Here is a 21498-nt window from a genome sequence, read left to right as displayed (position 1 = left end):
AGCAGACTTTTCTCTGCAGGAAACTCCTGCTGACTTTATGGTTTTTGGGCACTTCGGCTGTCTGGGTGGATCCAGGCACTGTAACACCCTCATTAATAATAAATCAATTAATGACACCACTTCCAGTGCTATCTTATCTCTTTTTCTCACTTAACATAGGGGGAAATAGTGCAAGTATATGATAATGGTCTGGAAGCATCTGTGTATACTATAAAATTTGGGCCAGGTGTTGACTTTGATTATTGCATGAAAGGCAGCTGTGACCTGGAAAAAATCCAATTAGATAGAATGGCTTGAAAATCCTATTAGCTAAATTCATTACTTATTTTAAGGAATGGAATTTCATTATGTCAGCTAACTGAAGGTACAGGTAGAAGCTTCCACTATACCATTGCTATGCATTAGTCTTTTCTATTACAAATGCTTTGTAAGCAGGGAGTATTCGTGTGTTCCCTCTGTCAAGTTCTCAAAGCCTGTAGGTGAGGTGAGAAAATAGTATCTGTGGAACAGCTTCTCTTACTTGCATGGTCAAAATTAATTCAGCCATCTCCAGCAAGGAAATTCCCATTATAAATATGTTATTACTTGGACTATGAGAAGCCAGATTCTTCAATACTTGGAATGTTGTGCTGCAAATTGTCCAGTGAGTTTTTTGTAATTAGGTGTATTTTGTCATCTGTTGCTGTCATGTTCCTGGCTCTCATGAAAATAATATTTAAATTTGTGGTTATTGCTATGGCAAACTCTGCATGGCGCTTCCGAATTTCATTTTTTCCACTTTCTTGTGTCTTGGGGAATCACTGGACAAGTTTTTTTGTGAACTCCAATGTTGTTTGAAGTGCCAAAATGTCGCAGTGGTCCTGTAGTTAACAGGACAGTGACAGTCTCCACCTGTCCAGCAACAGGCAGGAATTGTTGTTCCACTCTCCACTGCACTGGTGCATTCACACCTTGGGTGTTGCATGCAGTTTTGGGAGCCTCAGGATAAGGACATTAAACTCTTAGACTGTGTGCCCTCCCAGAGGAGAGCAACCAGGAGGATGGAAGCTCTCAAGGGTAAGACTTACAAGAAGCAGCTAAGGTCACTGAGCTCCTTTAGCCTAGTTCTGAGGAAACCTCATCCAAGCCTACAACTTCCTCAAGCAGAGCAGTGGAGGGGCAGGTGCTGATCTCCTCTCTCTGGTGACTGGTGAGAGAACATGAGGGAATGGAATGAAGCTGTACCAGGGCAAGTTCAGACTGGACATTAGGAAAAGGTTCTTCAACCAACAGGTTGGTCAGTCACTGGAACAGGCTCCCCAGGGAAGTGGTCACAGCACCAAATCTGTCCGAGTTCAGGCAAGAGCCCAGCAGCACTTGGAGGATCCATAAGGGATTTATCAGTTAATTGGCAGAATCACAATATTCTAAAATATTTAAGCTCTCCACCTAATACAAACAACTTATTAACAGGACAAAGGCCTCCAACTTCACTGCAGAGCATTCCTCTGCTTTAGTTTTTCAGAGTATTCTTCGTTAAGTTGTTACGTATCATGAGAACTAATGGGTCCATTCTGACTTGAGAGACTCTGTGATTCATTGGCAGTGGAAACCTCTGCATGTTATGTGCTCCAGGGCCCTCACCAGCTCAAGTGGGCTTTGCTGGCCCTCAGAGTGGGGACAGGGGCCTTCACATGGTGCCTGGTGGAGGGGCTGATCATGCCCCTTGCCCAGTGGCCTCCAGCCTTGCTGCTGCAGCCCAGGGTGCAGTTGGCTGCCTCAGCTGTGAGGGCTCGCAGCTGCTTCACACCAGTGTTCTCCCCACCAGAGCCCAAATGCCATTTCTGGAAAGTTGTTTTTCATTCAGCCCCAGCCTTTCCTGTTGCATGGGGCTATTTCATCCCATGGGCTTGTGGCTGCTGTTATTGACTTCATGAGACAGGTCCCTGCCAGCCCATTCTCCACCACTTTGTCTTGCTGCAGCCCTGCAATGGCCATTGCAGATGACACAGCTTATGGTTCATTTTTGTCACCGTCAGTAGTAAAGAGTTGTGTTAGTAACAATTGGTATTGATCCCTGAGGGATGTTGCTGGTGGTCAGCCACTGTTGGACCTTGCTCTGTTCATTGCAATGCCTCCAGCACAGCAGTCTCTGACTAGAAGTGGCTGCTGGTGGCAAAGAGTGGTGATATTAATCAGCTTTTATATTATTTAATTTTGGAAATACTAGCATTCTTAAAGTCTGAAATGCATCTTCAAAGATTACCAGCTTTTTAGAGAGGTACAGGCTTGGTCTTCACATAGTCTACTTCAGTTTATCTGAATAAAGCCTATATAATAAAGAGGTAGGGAAAACTTCATTGGTAGCAAGACCCAGACATTCCTACTGCTAAATGAGCCACTATCAGTGGAAATGCAGATGAGGGCCAGAGACAACTGACTTCCTTGTTGCTTTGAGTTTGCTGCTGTGAGCTTTGTTTTCCTTGTTACCAAGTGTAGAACCTGTGGATGAGGAGCTGACAGCAGGAATCGCAGATCCTGACCTAAATACAAAATATAGTTGCTAGAATGTGTTTGAGGGAAGAAAGGTGAGATTGTTATACGTTATTGACCTAAAATCTCTTAGCTGTTTCTCCTTGGAGTGCAGCAAGGATGCAAGCATTTAATATGAGACTATATTCAAGCATTAACGTGAGATTCACTTTTCTGTGACACAAGACCACAGGTGTACCCTGGCTCAGACTTGATTTCCTAGTGGTAGAAAAACCTGGCAGCAGTGGCAAAATTAACACAGACTGAACAATTTTCCATATATCAGCAAAATCTCATCTAGTAAACAGGAGTACTTGCTAAGTAGGCACTGTTTTTCAAGCTTCTAGTGAGCATTTCTAAATGACAAAACAAATTACTAGCAGCGCATATAACATTTCAGTATCTCAGCCATCAAAAAAAAAAAAAGCCATCAAGTTGTATCTGTTGCTGTAGTAGCTGGTTTTGAGATCAAAGGCATCATTCTCTGGATCAGTTCATGTTCTTCTTTTAGTCTGAGTCTACCTTCAAGTGTGTGATCTTGCAAAACCAGAGACTAAGTAATCATCTCTCTTTAATGAGATTATATCTGCTCAGTGCACATGTTTATAAGCCATTTCACAACTCACAGTATAAAGTTCAGGCTAATATATAACTGATTTTAGACAGTGCTTGTCTGCCAGTAGGGAAGCTAGTCTCTCTGCAGAAATACTAGTGTACTTCAAGAGAAGAGAGAAACAGCATAAAGAGAGGACAGACACTTGTCAGATTAAATTCAGTGCAGGATACATCATTCATGGCTTTAACGATGAGGACCAGCTGCTACCATGGCTGAGCAACCTGACAGATGAGAGCAGAGGTGGGGTCTTTCTAGAGATGCCTTGATGGAGGTGATGAAAACTGAGCAAGCTAGTGGGGACTCAAGGGCTGCCTTTTTGTGGACTGCTGTAAATGCTGAAGAAGCTAGGTCAGAATAATTAAACTAAATGAAGCACAGAAACTTTCCAGGCAGATGATCCAAAGCAGGATTGGGAGAGTGTTGTCAGGAGCAAAGAGCCCCTGGCAAGAGTTGGCAGAAAGTTGTTTTCATTTTAATGTGTTGTCACGTGTTTTGAAGTTCTGTGAGAGGTGACCTGGAGAGACAAAGAGTAATACTGGCTAACTTATTTGGAACTAAGACTACCAGCTGCTCAATGCCTGTGACATCTGAACTTCCTGCAGTGCTGTAGTGTGCTTCACTCTGGCTTAGTGCAGTAGAGAGGAGAGACAGTACCTACCAGTTGTTCATTTGGCTGCAGACTTGAGTGTGAGTGCACCTCAAGCAGCAGCAAGGCAAGCTGATTCATGGATGGCTTTAGAGTTAGTTAATGCATTACTCTGTCTGGCATCTGAGTGCACATGTATGGTAACAGACAGTGGTTCATGTGCTCAAGAATACAGGAAAAGCAGCCATCCAAACCTAAGGAAAGCTGAAATTCTAGTGCAGCCAAATAAAAAAGACAAAAAACCAACAATGAAAACAAAAAACCCTACACACTCATACACCAAAAAAATTGTTCATTTCTACTGAGGTGTGTAAGGTGGAGTCATGCTTTTCCCAAAACAGTTGTCAGTCCCTCCTTATGAGGGTGTGCAAAGACATCTGGGCTGGTTGATTTGAATGTTTTGTAGTTTATTAGATGTTATCCTATCCATAGGGTCATGAGCTGAAGCAGAATAGTTCTGAGGCATATGTAAGGTTTTCCTCAAGAAAAGGAAAACTTGTTCTGGTTTAAAACCTCTCTTGGCCACCAGAGCACCATAGGCTTTCATGTGCTATGAAAAATAGTAGTTTAAAAAAAATCTCTTTAAATTTTCTGTCTTTACCTAAGTGTATAAGAAGTTTTTGAACCTGAATGTTTTGTGAATGGCTGAGTTGGTTAATGTCCTTGTCCCAGGTAGGCATTTGACCAGCACTGCATGCTCCCAGGGGAGCACAGCCTATGTATGTTTGTATCACTGTGAACATTATGACTAGATCTGAACTTATAAAAATAGGCCTTGTGATAGCCCATATGTGGCATCAGAAATGCAAATGTTTCATTCAGTGGAGCAGTGGTAGAGAAGTAGCTTCCACTGCTCTCACCTCAGCAGTCAGAGATTTGCATCTGAGGTGGACGAGCTAAGAGGCAGATCCCAAAGGCTGCTGAGCTGCAGCTGTTGGGGGCTGTGCCCCTCACAGCTGCCACACTCCAGCAGGTAATCTTATGCCCAGATTTTGACTGCTGACAGAAAAGCTTTAGTGCAAAGATGTCTGGATTTAGCTGAGCATGGTAATACATGCCGAGGCGGTTCAGGCTGTAAGGCCAGAGTGCTCTAGCAGTGGCTCTGACCATGTGTTGGCATGTCCTGCTCATTCCTCAGCTCTGGTTTTCATACAGCCTTTGTCCTCTGGACACTGTGTGTTCCCAGGTCCTGTTTCTCTTAGGATCCCCACGATTTGATTTACTGTTTTTGGTCACCTTTAAAATATGGGTTGGACAATCTGAAAAGATGAAATGAATCCACTGTTTAAAACTGGCTATTCTGTGGTGAGAGTTACACTTTGTGCCTGGAATGCCTTCCCTGTATTGTGAACTTCACAGCTCAAGGGTAGCCTTGGAATTGGCCCAAGCACATGTTGGTATGAAGACCCCACCAAAGCCCAAAAGAGCAAAGTCAGCAAGACTCTGAAATCCGCTGTTACTGCATGCTTTAAAAATACACTGCTGGATAAAGTAATTTCCCTCAAAGTTTAACAGAAAAATGGGTTTTCATGTTGTTCATTTGCTGACGAAGTTACTGATCAGGTTTCATCTTTTTTAGGTATCTTGTAAGTCTAATAATTAGTCTTGCTATCTGTGTTTTCAATATTAGAACACTTGAAATTTTTAGGATTTGGCGGTGAGCAGACTATCAAGAAACAGTCTGCTTTTATGAAAAAAAGTACTTGCTCATTACAGATATAATCTGAAATGATCTCTCCATCTCTTGTTTTGATTCAGCTGAGCATATGGCTACTGAAGAATATAAGGCTTACCTGGAATATACTGATTGGGAATTTGTACCCTTAAATATGACTGCCAACACATTGGACACACACTGGAGTGTTCCAAGTAAAGTCTTGTTTCCTTTTGGTGTATTTGGATCTGTTACCTAGGATATTCATAGCTTGTGTGATCTCAGTTGAGCAGAGCTATTCAGTTGTACTGCAACTTTGTTAGGTTTTATTTCTGAAGTGCTACAAGAGTTTAGAATTTGTGTTTTCCCTGTAGCACAGCTAGTAATAATAGCAAAATATCTAGTGCTGTTTGCTAACAGATTCTGCAGCCGTAAGCTTTTAAATGGCTCAATACTTATAAAAACTCATTTCAACATCATTTTTCTGTGTGAATTTTGTAGCGACAGTCTTGGAACAAGTATCTTCTGACACTGCCTATTCATCATTTGGATGAGTCAAAGAATTTATTTTCCAGTTTTGTAGTTTATCTTGCACTGAAACCTGTACAGATTTTTTTCATGGCTTCCTCAGAAATGCCATGTAGAGTCATGTTGGAGTGTAAAGTATCTCAAGACAGCGAGAATATACCAAAAGACAAGCACCAGTTTTCAGATCCTTGGCTCCCCCTCAAGACTGCAGGACATTCCAGCCTGTTGGAGGGGGAATTGCCTTTATTTTGTACAGTGACAAAACATCCACTGCCTAAAAAACAAATATGGGGAGCCCATTTTTCTGTATGCCATCATTTGATACCATGTGTTTTCAGCTTCTTTCTCTAATAATCTGCCTTCTGCATGTAGTATAATGCTTTTAGGATGTGCAGAGGCACTAACAGCTGTTCTGATTTTGGTGTGCCTGTGCCTCAGTTAACTGTGGGGTTTCCACAGTACTTTAAAAAAAGTCTTTACTTAAAAATATTTGACTGAGGCATTTATCGACCTTTATTTAAAAAAAAATTACTTCCTGGTGCAATGTAACTGGATTGTTGGGAAAAATATGCTGGAAGGTTTGGCAAAACTTGCAAGTTTAATTGCTGAGAGACTTTGATATATGGAGGTAACATAGGAGACTCTAAAACTTCAGGGTTTGATTCATCTCAGTGTCTTTTTTCATTACACAAATTCTGTGTATTTCTTGCTGAATCAGGCTCTTGGTGTACTTTGTGACAGGGAATAAATTCGAACTGTGCTTTATAAAGAAACTTTCACCTTTGGGCAAAGTTGAACAGAGAACACTTATTCTAAAAGTGTTTTACTGGCAGGCTTTCTGCAGTGTAACTACAGTAGCTGTCAAAGGTTCAAAGAAAGCTTTTCAGTGCAACTTTTTTTCCCTGTTTACTGTGTTGGAATTGAAGTCAAATTCTTGCATTTCGAGCACTTCATCTTGCATGTCACTGTTTCAGCACTTTGGAGGAAGAGTAAATGAATGTGGTGCTTTACCATCAACATTTTAACACTTTGAGTTAAAAATGAGTAAGTTGGACAAAGCATCTGTTCTGGTGCAGGAGTCTCAACTCTCCACACCATGAGGCTGTGTTTGCTGTGTAGGTTGGCATCTGTTCTGTTTCATCCCAGAGGAGCCTTATAGAGAGTTGCTTACATTTTGAAAAACATGATCCAAGTCACAATATCTGTATATTTTTTACTTGTCTGAGTCCCGAATCAGATGACAAGGCACAATAGACTTTGCATGGAGGGGTGAAGGTGGCAAGGGTTTATAAGAGCACAAGCATGACATGAGTCTGAGTGTAACCAGTATCCTCTGAAAGCTGCCTAGAGTCTTGTTGTGGGAAGGAAGGGGCATAATCCAGAGCATCTCTAGATATCCATCATGTATCTTTTATTTGGACTATGGTATTTCTGAATAAAGAATTATTTGACAGGTGAGTGAAACTCTGAGTGCTTTTCCAAATCTTTGGGGTTTGTTGCCTTCTCTTTGAATCTCAATATGCAGCAGAAAATTGTGAGCTATTTTGTGGTTTTATTCAGGGTATAATTTTCTTGGTTTGGCTGCACAGGAAAGCAGGAAGATGCCAGGTGGAACTTGAGCACAAGCAGCATGAGGGAAGTGTGAGCATCCATGTGACAAGCCCTGCAGGGCTTCAAGCGTGTCCTCCTGATTTCAGCACATCCTGCTTCCCACTTATATTTATAACTGCTGCTACTCATATCTGTGCTGTGCAAGTTATGCAGATGTAAACCTTTGTTTGCAGCTTACTCACTGTATTCTTCATGAGGTGTCACTACTGCCCTCAATAGCAAATACAGTAGTGGTGCTCTTCATAGCTCAGTACGTCAGCTTTGTCTTTTTCCTACTGTAGAAATGGCTGGCACTGTGAAGAAAATGTGTTTGATGTAGGGATGGGTGTTGTAAAAACCTGGATAATGAACTGTAAGTCTTCACAGTGTTGCTGACTGGATCTGAGATGAATAAGTTTCAGTTCAAAAGCCATCTGTCTGTCACTACGGAGAAGGGGGTGATGAAGAGCTTACCAGGGGCCCACCAAAGCTGCTTTATCACTCCTCAGCTGCACATGGGAGAGAAAATACAAGAGAAAGCTCAAGAGTTTGGATAAGGACAGGGAGAGATCACTCAGCAGTTACCACCACAGGCAGAACAGACTCAGCTTGAGGAAATCAGCTAATTTGTTACACATCAGATCAGCGTAGGGTAATGAGAAATACAAGCAAATCTTAAAAATACCTTTCCCCAACCCATCTTCTTCTTTCTGGACTTAACCTTATTCCTGATTCCCTACCTCCTTCCCCCGGGTGGTACAGGAGGATGAAGAATGGGTGTTGTAGTCAGTTCACCACAGAGTGATTTTACCACAGCTTCCTCCAAGGAAGAATTCCTTACTGTGCTCCAGTGTGATGTCCTTTCCATAGGAGAAAGTCCTGCATGAACAACTCCAGTTCCTTCTCGTGGGCTGTCACAAACTGTTCCAGCTCAGGGTTTCTCCCACAAGCTGCTATCCTTCAGGAACAGGCTGCTCCGATGTGGGTCCCTGGGAAGGGCCACAGGTCCTGCCAAAAATCCTGCTCCAGTGTGGGCTTCCCAGAGGTTCACAACCTCCTTTGGGTATCCACCTGCTGTGGTGTGAGGTCCCCCCTAGGCTGCACGTGGATCTCTGCTCCCTGATGGGCTGCAGGGGACAGCCTGCTTCATCGTGCTGTTCACAACAGGCTGCTGGGAAATCTCTGCTCTGGCACCTGGAGCACCTTCTCCACTGACTTTGGTATCTACAGAGCTGTTTATATTGCATATTCTCACGCTTTTTTTGGCCACAATAACTTCTTTTCCCTTCTTAAATGTGTTACAACAGCAGCACTACCACAGTCACTGATGGGCTCAGCCTTGGCCAGCAGCAAATCTGTCTTGGAGCCAGCTGAAGTCTTCAGTGTTGGGGAAGCTTCTGGCAGCTTCTCACAGAAGGCACCCCTTGCCATGCAAACCCAGTGCAGCTACTAAAATTCTGTGTTAGGAGCTTTGTGTTTACACACTGCTAAGGTTAACTTTCTACTGGGCTGAAGGATTCTGCTGTTATTAAAAAGTACTCATTTGCTGGTGACCAACTGAGTCAGATGTGGAAGGGAAAATCTGAAGACTAAAGAAAAATATCCTTCACTGGAATGAGTTTCTGGTAGATTGCCATAACTATGAATTAATTCAGTGATATTGCTGTTTGATTATTGAAACTTTGGTTTCTGCTGCACGATGATAGTTGATGGGAGTGTGGTGCTTACTGCATTGCTTTCCTGTCAACCCACACACACTAGGCTGCTAGTCCCACTCCAAATCTCCAAATTTTCCAATACTAAATTCAGACCTCTCATGAGACTGTCTTACCAAAAGTTAAAAACAGAAGGCGACCCTGAATATCATTCCATTTCTGAATAGATGGTAAGCCAAGATCCTTCATCTTTCAGACTAAGGTTTTCTAATTGGTGATGCCTGCATAACTTTCTCCAAAAATGCCCAGATGCTGTTCATCACTGAAAGTGGAGCTGATAGTTGACTTTTCCCTCAGTGACTGTGTAGAATCATGCAAGTGGCCTTTAGATGTCAGATGAGCAGTGCTATTTTGGAATGGGTGATGAAGTGCTTTAAACACAGTGAAACTTATTTTCTTTGCAAATTAATCTCTCATTCATTTGCACATACTGTAGTAGTTTCTTCAGCAAGTGAGGCATAAACCAGTGCTACATTCAGTGCATAACTCCGTCTTTGTGTGCAGCCAATTCAAAGTGAGGTGGGGCCCATAGGAGGAAATAGGAACTATGGCCATGAATAAAATGCTGTAGACTTCAACTAACAAAATCATTACATTTTTTTGAAATTGTATTTTCTGTTCTTGTCTGCCATCATGGTGAATACTTGATCATCCTTTATTTGCAACAGTTGAATCCAGAATCTCCAAATTCACAGTGTGAAAATGGATTAGTGTCAGTAGCACCTATTATTTTCTATTCATCCGGTGATATAAAAGAATTAATTTGCTAAGGAAGAAAATTAGTTTTTTATATAACTGTTTGGACTGTATAGGCAGCCACTCATCAAAATGGCTTCATACTAAAAGAAGCTTTTGCTTTGGAAAAGAATACTAAGCCAAATTTAGCCAAAACCATTTTGGGGTTTAGTAAAAGGAACAAGTGTTTATATCTCAGAGGACAAGGTCCTTACTCAGTCAAGAATCTTGCAACAAATGTAGACTTCACAGTCAGTAGTCCAAAGGAAGTAGATTTGAGCTTCTTATTTGACTCACAACCAAGAGAGTACAGCCTCAGGTATAGGCCATTGACAGGGCACATTAGGATGACCAGAAAATATGCTGGAGATGGAGTTCTCTGCAGGAAGAGAGTGTAACAGAAATTTGTCCAAGCTATTTGGAAAGGTGACAAAAAAGGAAGAACTGTAGCCCAGGAGGATCTTCTGCACCTGTATGTATGGCAGACTTTTCCATTTAATTGTAATGTCACCAAATTTGCACAGATGTCATGGCAGTGGACAGCCCATTTAGAGGTATCAGTGCTAACAAATGGGTAAGTGCTCACATCGTCATGCAACAGCTGGTTCTGTATCCTGAAAGCTTGAATGGAAACTGAGCAGATCCAGGAAAAACATCCTGATGTAGACCATCTAAAAGTCACATTAAAAGTGTGAGATGTTGCTGTCCTTGTCACCTTGTCTGTTAATCCTGTCATCATATATTCCTATTTCCTTGTTTCTGTTCTCATGTTCATTGAATCCTTCATAAATCAATTTAGTTTACTAGTTCAGACAAAACAACCAGGAGTGAGTTACATTCTGTTCTGCTCCTGAGTTTGGGTTAGTTTCCCAGAGATCCTGGTGATCACCGCAGCTGGTGTGCAGCCAAGTGTACTGCTCTCACACTGACACATGGGAGGGAACAGGGCTGCAAGCCTGGAAGTGAGCCTTTGCATCAGCTCAGCTGCTGCTTCACCGTCTTCTCCACTGTAGGGACTTTCCCCACCCAGCAAGACAGCAGAGTTTGGCCTGAGGACAGGGCTGGGCTGAAAAGCCGTAGGGTGAAGTGCCATAGCCTGGCTAGGGGCTGATGTGTAACTGTTCTATCTGTGACCTGCTTCTAATGTCCATCTTCATGGAGCTGGGAACTCCTGTGCATAGCTATGGAAGCTGTAGCATGGTCTTCTGTAACAGAGTTTTCAGTCTTCCCCTGCTTCCCTCTTGATTTTGTTCCTTTGCACATTAATCCTGCAGGCAGTAGATGCTAATGGTAGGCCAGTGTGTTAAATTAGTTTCACAGAGGAGTTGAAGCTGAACTACTCTATGCCTTTTGAGGGATGTGGTTGGAGGAATTTTAAAGTAACAAAACAATATAAGTTTCTTTGATTGCATTTTAAGATATTAGGTATTTCAGCAGCAAGTACTCTTAGTTAGTAATGTTTGTTGTGGAAATTTATTTGCCTCTTATGCTTAGGACTTCTGTGCCTGATTTAATTCAAATAGGTTTAAAGTTAAAGCATGAGTTGAATTTGACTCTGAAATTACGTTGTTTAAGGTATGGATTTTCATAATGGACATATTATGATTGTTGACTGGACAGAAAACCTCTGAACAGACAAAGTGTGATTGAATGAACATAATTACCTTATTTTAAAATCACTGTAATTAGATTAATATCTTACATGATGGACTGTTAAAATGTCTTGCAGGTGGATTCACCAATGAACTTGAGAAACCCACATGATTTGGTAATACTAATGAGACAAGAAACAACAGTTAACTACCTCAAAGAACTGGAGGTAAAGCATAACATTTAAGTACTAACTAATTCTGAAAATACAGATTTTTTTTTTTCATATACTTTATAGTAATACTTTAGTAATAGTTTTAGATAGTTTTGTATAGATAATTTTAGTTTTAAAAATAATTTCTTATTGTCAAAGTTCTCCTACAATGAAAGGATGAGAATTTTTTTTAAATCTCAAGAATATTTTGCCTCAAGTTTGCCTAACTGGTCTCCAGTTGTATCATTCCCTGTTGTTAGCCATAAATCTTAACATTTTTAGATAAAGTTACTAGATTCTGTTGTGCTGTATTTCAGAAGAACACAAAGCAAATCATCTGTTTTTCTGCAACCCACTTATTAAAAAGGGGTCTGAGACTACGCTTTTGAAAAGGGCTTTAATGAACTTCAAACTCATAAACTGAAGTTTAAATATAATAGGGGTTAGGTAAGCAAACAGCTCACAGCCCTTCTGGCCATGCACCCCTTTCTTGTGCCAGCTTTGGTTTTATCAGATTGGGATAACTAAGTGGAAAGCTAGATGAACACCAGAGGTAGCTTTAGGTGAATGGGTAAAGTAGGAGAAAGGAAAATAAGCAGGACTGCTCCTGGTGTGACTGGCTGATTCAGGCAGTCTTTCTCATCAGAGTATATTTTTTTCTGTGGTGATGGACATTTTAGCTGTGGATAGAATAATACTTGCAAGCTTTTTGGGGCATGGGTCGTGGGTGTGGAAATCACTAATGTCCAACTTGTGGTACACAAATGACTTTCTGGACAAGTTACCTGTGGTAGCTTGTAAAATTCTTGTACAAATTGCTACCAGTATATGTACCTCTATTGTTTCACAGTAGCATGTAATCAAATGTGTTTGGGTTTAATTAAAAATGCAGGTTTTCTCATTTCACAGGTATTCATGTACAGTACTATTCACATGTACTCATGTTCAGTTGTACTTAGCATGCTGACTGGTAGATGATGATGATGATTTGTTGCAATGCCTCATGTTATTTCCACAAGGTCTTACAGTGGAAAAAAAGGGGGCCAAATGTGAAAAATTGATGAACTTTTAGCAACCATTTCTTCTTTTCCTAAATGGCCATGGATTTGGAATGCTACTAGCCCACTTTTTAGGCAAACAGAAGAACTAAGGGCTCATTCAAGTTGCATTACCTTTAATGAAAGCATTTATATGCCATCTAAATCCAAAAAAGGCTTACAGATGTTATAAAAGATAATGAAGTATTCCCAAAATTTAAGGAGAATTTTTTAGATTTTTTTCAAATGAACTTTGTTTTAAGGAAAAAGTGGGACTGGTGAATTGTAATCATTATAGCTTTTGCTTTCATCGCTGTTATATGCTTGTATTTCCTTTTTTTTTACCTACAGAAACAGTTAGTTGCTCAAAAGATTCATATAGAGGAAAATGAGGACAGAGACACAGGGCTGGAACAAAGGCATAATAAAGAAGATCCAGACTGCATTAAAGCAAAGGTGCCTCTGGGGGACCTAGATCTGTATGATGGCACATACATCACCTTAGAGAGCAAAGATATCCGGTAATAAGATGCTTTAATAACGTGCTTTATATTCTAAGATTTTTACTGAATGAAAAGAAATCAACAGTACCTCTAAACACAAGTGAAAAATTACTAGCGCTGACTTCCTTTTTAAATGGCAGGTTTTGTGTTACTGTGGAATAAAATTGAAACAACGTCTGCCGCTAGTTGTGAGTAGGTGCAACATACAAAAACATACAAAAACTGTTTCCCCCAAAATACCTATGCTAGCCCTGCCCTGAAACTTTTCCTTTCTCTTCCCATTGTACCACTGTTACTTTGTACTGATACAACCAGACATACGAATTAAAGTGAAATATGTCGTGTAGAAGGGAGTTAAATTTGCTTGATTGTGCTTTCAGTGTTTTGAGCTAGTTGTTTATTTTAGTGGATACTGTCTTGACTTAAATATGAATGAAATTCTATTGATTACCAAGCTGTTGAACTTTCTGGTCATATTTTGTCCCTCTTTACAAAGTGAAGGATGAGCAGCCAGTGTACTTAACATTCAGCTTCATTGGTAATTCATCTTCAGGAATGACTGTTTTGTTTTAGTTGATTTTTTTATCATATTCACATGAGTACTTCAAGTGGGAAAAGATCAATTTTATCGTCATACACCTTCATTTGGACTTCTCATAGTCTGTATTTGGGATTGGTTTGTTTGTTTCAGTTGAAGAGTCTGCATGCATTGCCATTTGCCTGGCAGATACAACATTAAGCATAGCAGTGATACACTAGGTTGACCCTGACACATTTTGGAGGCTATCCAAATTTTGGTATTTTCGTAAAGCAGACAAATTTATTTACTTTATCCTATAGTCATGACATCCCAGTACAATTGAAATCTGGGAATACAACAGAAATGGGCTAATGTGCCCTAACAGGGGATTTCTGTAATGATTAAATCAGTGTACTCTCTATATCAGCTACCATACTGTCTCTTAGGAGCTTCAGCAGTATTTTAATCTGCAGTCTGCTGTGTTATGTTATTACATCCTCAGCCCTGAAGACTATATAGACACAAAGACACCAGTGCCTCCAGACCTGCAGCAGCCAGACTGTACAAAAGTTCTAGATCTTCCATACAGCATTCATGCTTTTCAGCACTTACGGGTAAGTGAGCAAATGCAAGTATTTTTCCCCATTTGGAAGAGAAATAGAAAACTCCTACTGGCAGTTCTCACTCAAGATTGAAAGGCATTATAATCTTCCAAGACTGCTTCACACTTTTTTAAAACTACAGTTGGGCCCTGATTAAAGTACCTATGTAACAGAGGTTATACATGTTCCATCAAGTATACAGTTTCTCATTTTTTATTTTTTTTTCTTTTTTTAGGAAAATGGAGTCTGTTGTTTTCATAACACATTTCATTAGCAAATTGGTAGCTTTCATTGGGACTTCTACTGGCTTGTCAGTTATCTCAGTTGAAATTTGGAGAATGCTGAACAGGGTCATTAAAATGGATGAAGATTCAGAATCAAAAAATTGTTTGCAGTTTTGTTGGTAGCTCCTAACAAACCTGAATGTCTGTTTAGTATCTGAATGCCAAGCCCTAGCCAAGAAGATGAGATAATTGTTCCCTACTAGTACAAAGTTCAGCTGCTTTAAAAATGTCACAGTGGAAGAGTGGTAGGAAAACTGGTTTTGTCAACAGCATTATATGAGCAGATTTTCTGATGCGGATGCAGCTTTAGTGCTTTTATCTTTATATTTGTTTTATTGCAAGTCTTTTCATCAGCAAATAAGGATTTTCTTACAGCTAAACACTAAGTGGAGTTTTTTTAGCTCTGTTCCTGGGTCTGGATATATTTTTGAAATGAGCATGTCTATGCTTGGGGAAGGAAGAAAGAGGAGAGGTGTAGGGATACTTTCACTGTGTGAATGTAACCTGACAACCCTGACTTAAGTGCTTCAGTGGTCATTAGTGAAATTGGTAACTACCAGAACTGAGTGTTTCCCCTGTAGAACTCACAAGCGGAGGCTGCTTTTGGCTACTTCTAGTGTTTTCCCATCTGCAATATTACATATTATTTATCTGTCAGTGGTGAAATTGTTCTATCAATTCCCAGAGATCTTGAAAGGAAGATAAGATTGTAAAATAACCAAGCCATACATTTTCCTGGAGTCATGTTTTTGTTTCTATTTCTTTATCTTAAGTGTTAGCAAATACCTGTATTCAATTTTTATTTCAGGGTGTTCAAGAAAGGGTTAATCTTTCTGCACCCCTGTTGCCTAAAGAAGATCCAATCTTCACATACTTATCACGGAGACTGGGAAGAAGTATAGAGGAAATCGGTCATCGTATTTATGATGGGCTCATGAAGGTATGAAACTGTAATCTTGCTGGATGCACAAAAAAGAGTGCTGGAAATGTCTCACAAGTTTAGCTACACCTCGTACAGGCAGATCCAGTTTTGCACATGTATTTTTGGTTTACAGTTCAGTTTCAAAAGGCAAACAGACCATTTTCTGATGGGCAAGTAGAAGCAGGAGAAGGTGTCAGCAAAGCCAGTAAATACATAGTTACTGTCATCTTTAAGGATTTTTGTAGTTATGTTGCCTAGCAAGCCACATTCGTTGCTTTGTCAAGGTAATAAGAGTTTTTAAACAAAAAATACAGGTACTTGAAAAGCAAAGAAGAAACAACAGTACTGAAATATGTATGTTTTCATTAAGTATCTTCCTGCAAAATCTAGGAGCCTTCATTGAACTCCAGCTATAATGCTGATGCTTAAACTACTGTCGCCTCTCATTTCAACTCATTTTGTATTTTTACCTGCCTGAAATGTAGAAATTCTGTTTCTTTAACACATTAGTATGCTAGTTAAGTGTTCCTAAACATTGACAACTTTTGCCAAATGGCAGCTTTCCAGTGGAAGAGGATAGCTTAGAGCAGCTGAGCACTAAAGTTGATGCTCAGCTTTTCATCCTATAGTAATTAAAGCCCTGATTAACATTTTAGTTCATGTGTTACTAGTTAGTACAGTTCATGTGTTTCTCTTTACTGCAGAACTCTTCTTCCTGGGTACTCTATAACATGGCTTCTTTTTACTGGCGAATAAAGAATGAGCCATACCAAGTAGTAGAATGTGCCATGCGTGCCCTTCATTTTTCTTCAAGGTAAGAACTGCTAATAAGGATTTCTTCTCAGATTATTTTCTAGTTATCCTAGTTAGTAAACAGGTTTTGGTTTCTAAGATGGTATAATAAGGAATAATATGTGTTACTTGTTCTTGGTTCTCTATGTGCAATACTAGGCATATAAATAGTTGAGATGTTTTTCTAGCAAGTGATATGTTTTAATGTGTGACTGGCAAATTAATGTATCCTTGTGCGTGATTCTTACACAGTCTTACCTTCCTTTAATGTTAGTTTGTAATTTTTTCCCTTTTTATTTTCTTTTATTCTTTTAGGCAAAATAAAGACATTGCACTGGTAAATTTGGCAAATATTTTGCACCGGGCTCACTTCTCTGCAGATGCAGCTATTGTGGTTCATGCAGCTCTGGATTACAGTGACTTCTTTACCAGCTATTACACTTTAGGAAATATATACGCAGTAAATACAATCTTTATTTTCCAATACTTAAAGAAAATTAAATATTACTTAATCTTTTAGGGTTGACTTACAATGGTTTACTGTTTTACAGTGTGTCTTGTGCTCCACATGCATCTCATGCTTAATGCTTAAGATTCTGTCAAGATACTTTTATTCAAAAGTCTGTCTATTAGCAAAGGCTTTTATATGCACCTGGAAATAAATTCCAGTAAAATTCTTCTGCAGCCTTTCTTTAATAGATGTAGTAGTTTGAGTGTCAGGAATGACAGGCTGCTTGTTATCATAAATTAAAATTTAAGTTAATGGCTTCTTTAAAATCTGAGTATTGTTTATTAAATATTGCTGCACAATGACTAATTCTCTCTCTTGGTCATTCTTCAGATGCTTGGAGAGTACAACCACTCAGTCCTGTGTTATGATCATGCTCTACAGGCCAAACCAGGGTTTGAGCAAGCTGTAAAAAGGAAGCATGCTGTCCTGTGTCAGCAAAAACTTGAGCAAAAATTGGAAGCCCAACATAGGTAACTAAAATATCCTGGTGGCAATGCATATAATCTGACTTCTGTAGTTCTGTTGCAGCAGTTACTTACATTTCAAGAAGAATTGTTTTTAAATTTCTGTATTTCTTTGATTATACAATAGAATTAAACATATGAAAACTTAAAGAAGCCTAGAGTTAAAAATGTGCAAGAGTGTAGGAAAAGGTGATATTCTAAAAAGCATTCAAAGTAAATCTTCTCTGTTTAATTTCCAAGATCACTTCAGCGAACATTAAATGAATTAAAGGAATATCAAAAGCAGCATGACCATTACCTTAGGCAACAAGATGTTTTAGACAAGTACAAGCTCATCCAGGAAGAACAAATCTTGAGGAACATCATTCATGAGACACAGATGGCAAAAGAAGCTCAATTAGGTACAATTTTTTAGTGTTCATACTCATTAAAGCATTGAAATATGGCACATATTCAGATAAGTGTCAGGATATAACTTCTTCATATATTAAGATGGCCCTGAGTGGCTCTTGTGTTTTGCTTATTAAAACAAGGTATTTGCAGTATATTTTAGAACAGAGATTTTTTTTTTGGATTCTTTTGAGGTTGGAGTTTCCTCTGTGCTGATGGAGTAAATAAAAAGGATGGACCAAACTGGGGGCAGAGAGGTTGACTGTGTGCTGTCTTTTGTCTTTTAAGAAACCACACTTTTGTAGTATAAAAAAAATATTTTCTGCTCTGCAGGGAACCACCAGATTTGCAGATTGGGCAACCAGCAGCATAGCTTGCACTGTCAGTGGGATCAGCCTGTTCGTTATCACCGCGGAGACATTTTCGAAAATGTGGAATATGTTCAGGTTTGTGTGTGAATTGATACCACTGCTTCCAACTGGATCCCATTTGCTTTATTAGCTATATAGTTTCAATGTTTTCAGGGTTGACAAAAGGGTTACATTCTGGTTGTGGTAATCATAGTGAGAAATCTTAGTCTTCCTTTTCCAGAGTGCAAGCTATTTTAATGTGTATTTGTTTTGATACTAATACACACTGAGAGAATGTGAACTGTAGAAATAGAGAGGATTTCTTGTAAAAGGCTTTATTTTACCTAGAGAAGAGAATTGCTTGAACTCAAAAACTTCATTTTAGTCCAAAGCCTTAGTTTCCTATGATTGCACCAAGAAAATTTGGTACAAGAGTACAAAGAAGTTTTGGAAGCAGGGTGTGTACTAATACTGAAAATCCAGAATGACATGCACCTAAGCAACACCTCTGTTGTGTTAGAACTGCAGATAAGGATTATGATTTCAGTTATTTTGCAATGTGGAGTATGTTCCAAAGTTTTCCATTAAGTAGTTAAAAAAAATAGGAATAATTATTTTTAATTTTGCTGTTGTCTTCTTATTGTCTTTGATTGGTTTCCCTATTATAGTAATTATAAATTCAGATTATTGAGATAATTCTGAAAGCCATGAGTTTTAGCAGTTCTGACTTGATCTCGAGCTGTGCAATCTAGATAAATAGATTTTGTCACCTATTACAAGTATCTGGTACCTTTCAGCATTTTTCCTTTGATTTGCACTTGTGTTTTCATTGTTGGCTTATTTACAATATGAATATTACGCTTTGATGGTCTGAGTGGATCAAGAGGTTTAAATGCGTTGTTTTTTTTTTTTTCTGCTACCCACATTTCAGGTCATGAGTAAGGCTTAACTACATAAGTGGAGAGGGGAGGAGAAATACCATGGAGAAATTCAACAAGGAATGTACCATCTCCTTTATTAAAATTAGTCTTTCTGTTGTTTCTAGTTTGGTGAAGACTCTTCAACTTCTAGTATGACATCCATGAATCTGGATCTTCATGCAAACCAAAGTGTTCACAGCCAGTCCTTGCAGTCTTCCCCTGTGGCTCGTTCTGTTGTTTCAGTGTGGAGTGTGGAACCCAGCAGAGTGAGTGAAGAGGATAAGCTTTGCCCTTTCACAGAGGAGGGATGAACGTGAATCCTTTCCTTGTTTGTGTGAAACTTCTTAGCATTTGGGCCGCAGTTTTGATGTGTGACAACACTGGAGAATGTAGCATTCCAAATCTCTTCAACATATAAGCATCTGTCTAGTTTCCCATCCTTTGAAACTACTGGAGCACAGAGGGAGTTGTTCTGTAAACATCTGCTGCAAATAAAGCAGTATAGCTAAGTAAAGATAGAAATTTCAACTGCTGATATTAAAAAACATGGAGAAATAATAGTTACAAATATATCAGTTTTGCTTTTTTTTCTTCAGACTCTCCTTTAATATCCCTTTTATTACCTTGATAATTAGAATATTAAAAATTTTGAGAAAATATTTAAAAATAATTCCTTTCCCCCTTAGGACAAACAGCATATTCTTTGGCCTCAGCGGTCAGAATGCATGAAATCTTTCCCCAGAATTCCTGACCCAGAAGAACTGCCAACTTATTTCTTGCCTCCAGAAAACAGGGGATTCAGGTAAGTGTTGATTTTTAAAAGCTGTATTTGTAACTCTTTATTTTATGAGTGAAGAGTATTTTCTTTGTGAAGAGGCTGGATGCAGTTAGTAATCAACAGCACAGAGCTGTTCTAACCTCTTTCTCTGGCCCTTCCACAGAAGGAAGGCATTTTCCTTGATTGTTGTCTTTGCTGTAAGTATTACAGCCAGATCCAGTTTCATGGTGATTCTTCCCCGACTGTTAGTCCAGGGTGAACACATTAAACACAGAATAAGGATTTAAGCACAAGTCTGAATGTCTTGTGAACTATATTAACAAAAAAAAAGACCTTGAGAGAGAGAATGAGGTGAGCATCTATTTAATAACTACAGTTAACTCTTGTACATTACATACATCCTATTAGCTTTAGTTATGATGACAGCAAACTATGAAAACAATAAAAAAGGATTTGGAATGGAAAACTCCAACTTGTTCCTTGGGGACAGGCATAGAAAATCATTTTAGTCAATGGAAGAGTCAGTAATATTTGTTATTATATAGGATAAAATAAGTGTGTCTGTACTGCAGTCGCTAACTTACCTAGATCAATGCAGCGTTGTTATACCCTAGTCACTTAAATTATAACAGTGGTAGTAAAAAAGCTGCTTTGTTCTACCTAGTCAGTATAATACTAGTATTCAGCTTGTGTTCAAGGTTCCCATCTAAAAACATCCAGCAACTTCCTTTGGAAATAAAACAGTTTTCATCTTAGAATTTGCCTACCTTTTGATGTTTTTGAAATCAAGTTCTAGTGTAAAAATTCAACTTTTTTATCACTTACCTGTTTAGTCCTAAACTTCATAGAATCCTTATTAGGATAATATGAGAACCTTCTGTTATCTCTACTGCACCATTCATTGTTTTTATTATTCTGTGCTTAAAAAATGGAAAGACCTTATAAATTACTTTTCAAGGGAAAGGGGGTCCTTGAATTCTTCATGTTTGCAGCTCGTGTCTCATAGAAGTCTGCAGTACGAGGCTTAGCAGATTGTTGTATTTCTACATGATGGCATGCAGCACATGCTGTTCATTTGTCTTGGTTCTCCTTATTGATAGAATCCAGCCAATACTGAATATCCCAAGAGATACTGTTGAGCATGGAGAAGCACAGGCACCAGATTGTTCTTCCATTACTGATGCTCGTAATAATGAATCTCTAAACATACTGGTCAAGGAACTAGACACTAATCTAGATTTGAAATTCAGAATGCCAGACGATCAAGCAAGACAAGTAAGAGATGTTTTCTTGTTGGTTCTCTTCTGGTTTAAAATCCTACTTTTTTATTGCCTCTAAAAGTGTTATTCAGATCATGAAAGATTTTGATATTTCAAAGTAATTAGTACTTCTGTAAAATGTGGGCAAATTCTTTCTAATAGTAATGAAGAAAGGGTTAACTTGTCTGACTTCCTTCAGATGCTGACCAAAAGCACACAAAATGGGAAATTTAATTTGCTCTTTGAAATCACATCTTTCTTTTAAATCTTAACAGTCACTTGATGTGATTAATTTCCAAGAGCTACGCATTCTACCAAGCTGGTAACTTCATAGTGCATTCTGGAGACTGGTTGCTTTAAGTGTTAT

The 21498-nt window shown here is 39.1% G+C and overlaps 1 protein-coding gene across 2 annotated transcripts in view; it reads left to right on the top strand.

Moving 5' to 3' along the window:
* The window catches only part of TTC17 (tetratricopeptide repeat domain 17), a 55837-nt gene that overhangs the window by 1140 nt on the left and 33199 nt on the right, over positions 1-21498 (top strand). For both annotated transcript variants that reach the window (XM_021533219.3, XM_021533221.3), the window contains exons 2-13: positions 11725-11814; positions 13188-13357; positions 14362-14473; positions 15554-15685; positions 16372-16481; positions 16775-16919; positions 17301-17440; positions 17675-17835; positions 18158-18270; positions 19220-19360; positions 19781-19896; positions 20973-21147. In XM_021533219.3, coding sequence (XP_021388894.2) covers positions 11725-11814; positions 13188-13357; positions 14362-14473; positions 15554-15685; positions 16372-16481; positions 16775-16919; positions 17301-17440; positions 17675-17835; positions 18158-18270; positions 19220-19360; positions 19781-19896; positions 20973-21147 — 1605 coding nt within the window. The remainder of the gene's footprint in view (positions 1-11724; positions 11815-13187; positions 13358-14361; positions 14474-15553; positions 15686-16371; positions 16482-16774; positions 16920-17300; positions 17441-17674; positions 17836-18157; positions 18271-19219; positions 19361-19780; positions 19897-20972; positions 21148-21498) is intronic.

The sequence above is a fragment of the Lonchura striata genome, chromosome 6, assembly GCF_046129695.1.
Source record: "Lonchura striata isolate bLonStr1 chromosome 6, bLonStr1.mat, whole genome shotgun sequence".
NCBI lineage: Eukaryota > Metazoa > Chordata > Aves > Passeriformes > Estrildidae > Lonchura > Lonchura striata.
This window is presented reverse-complemented; position numbering and strand designations above follow the sequence as displayed.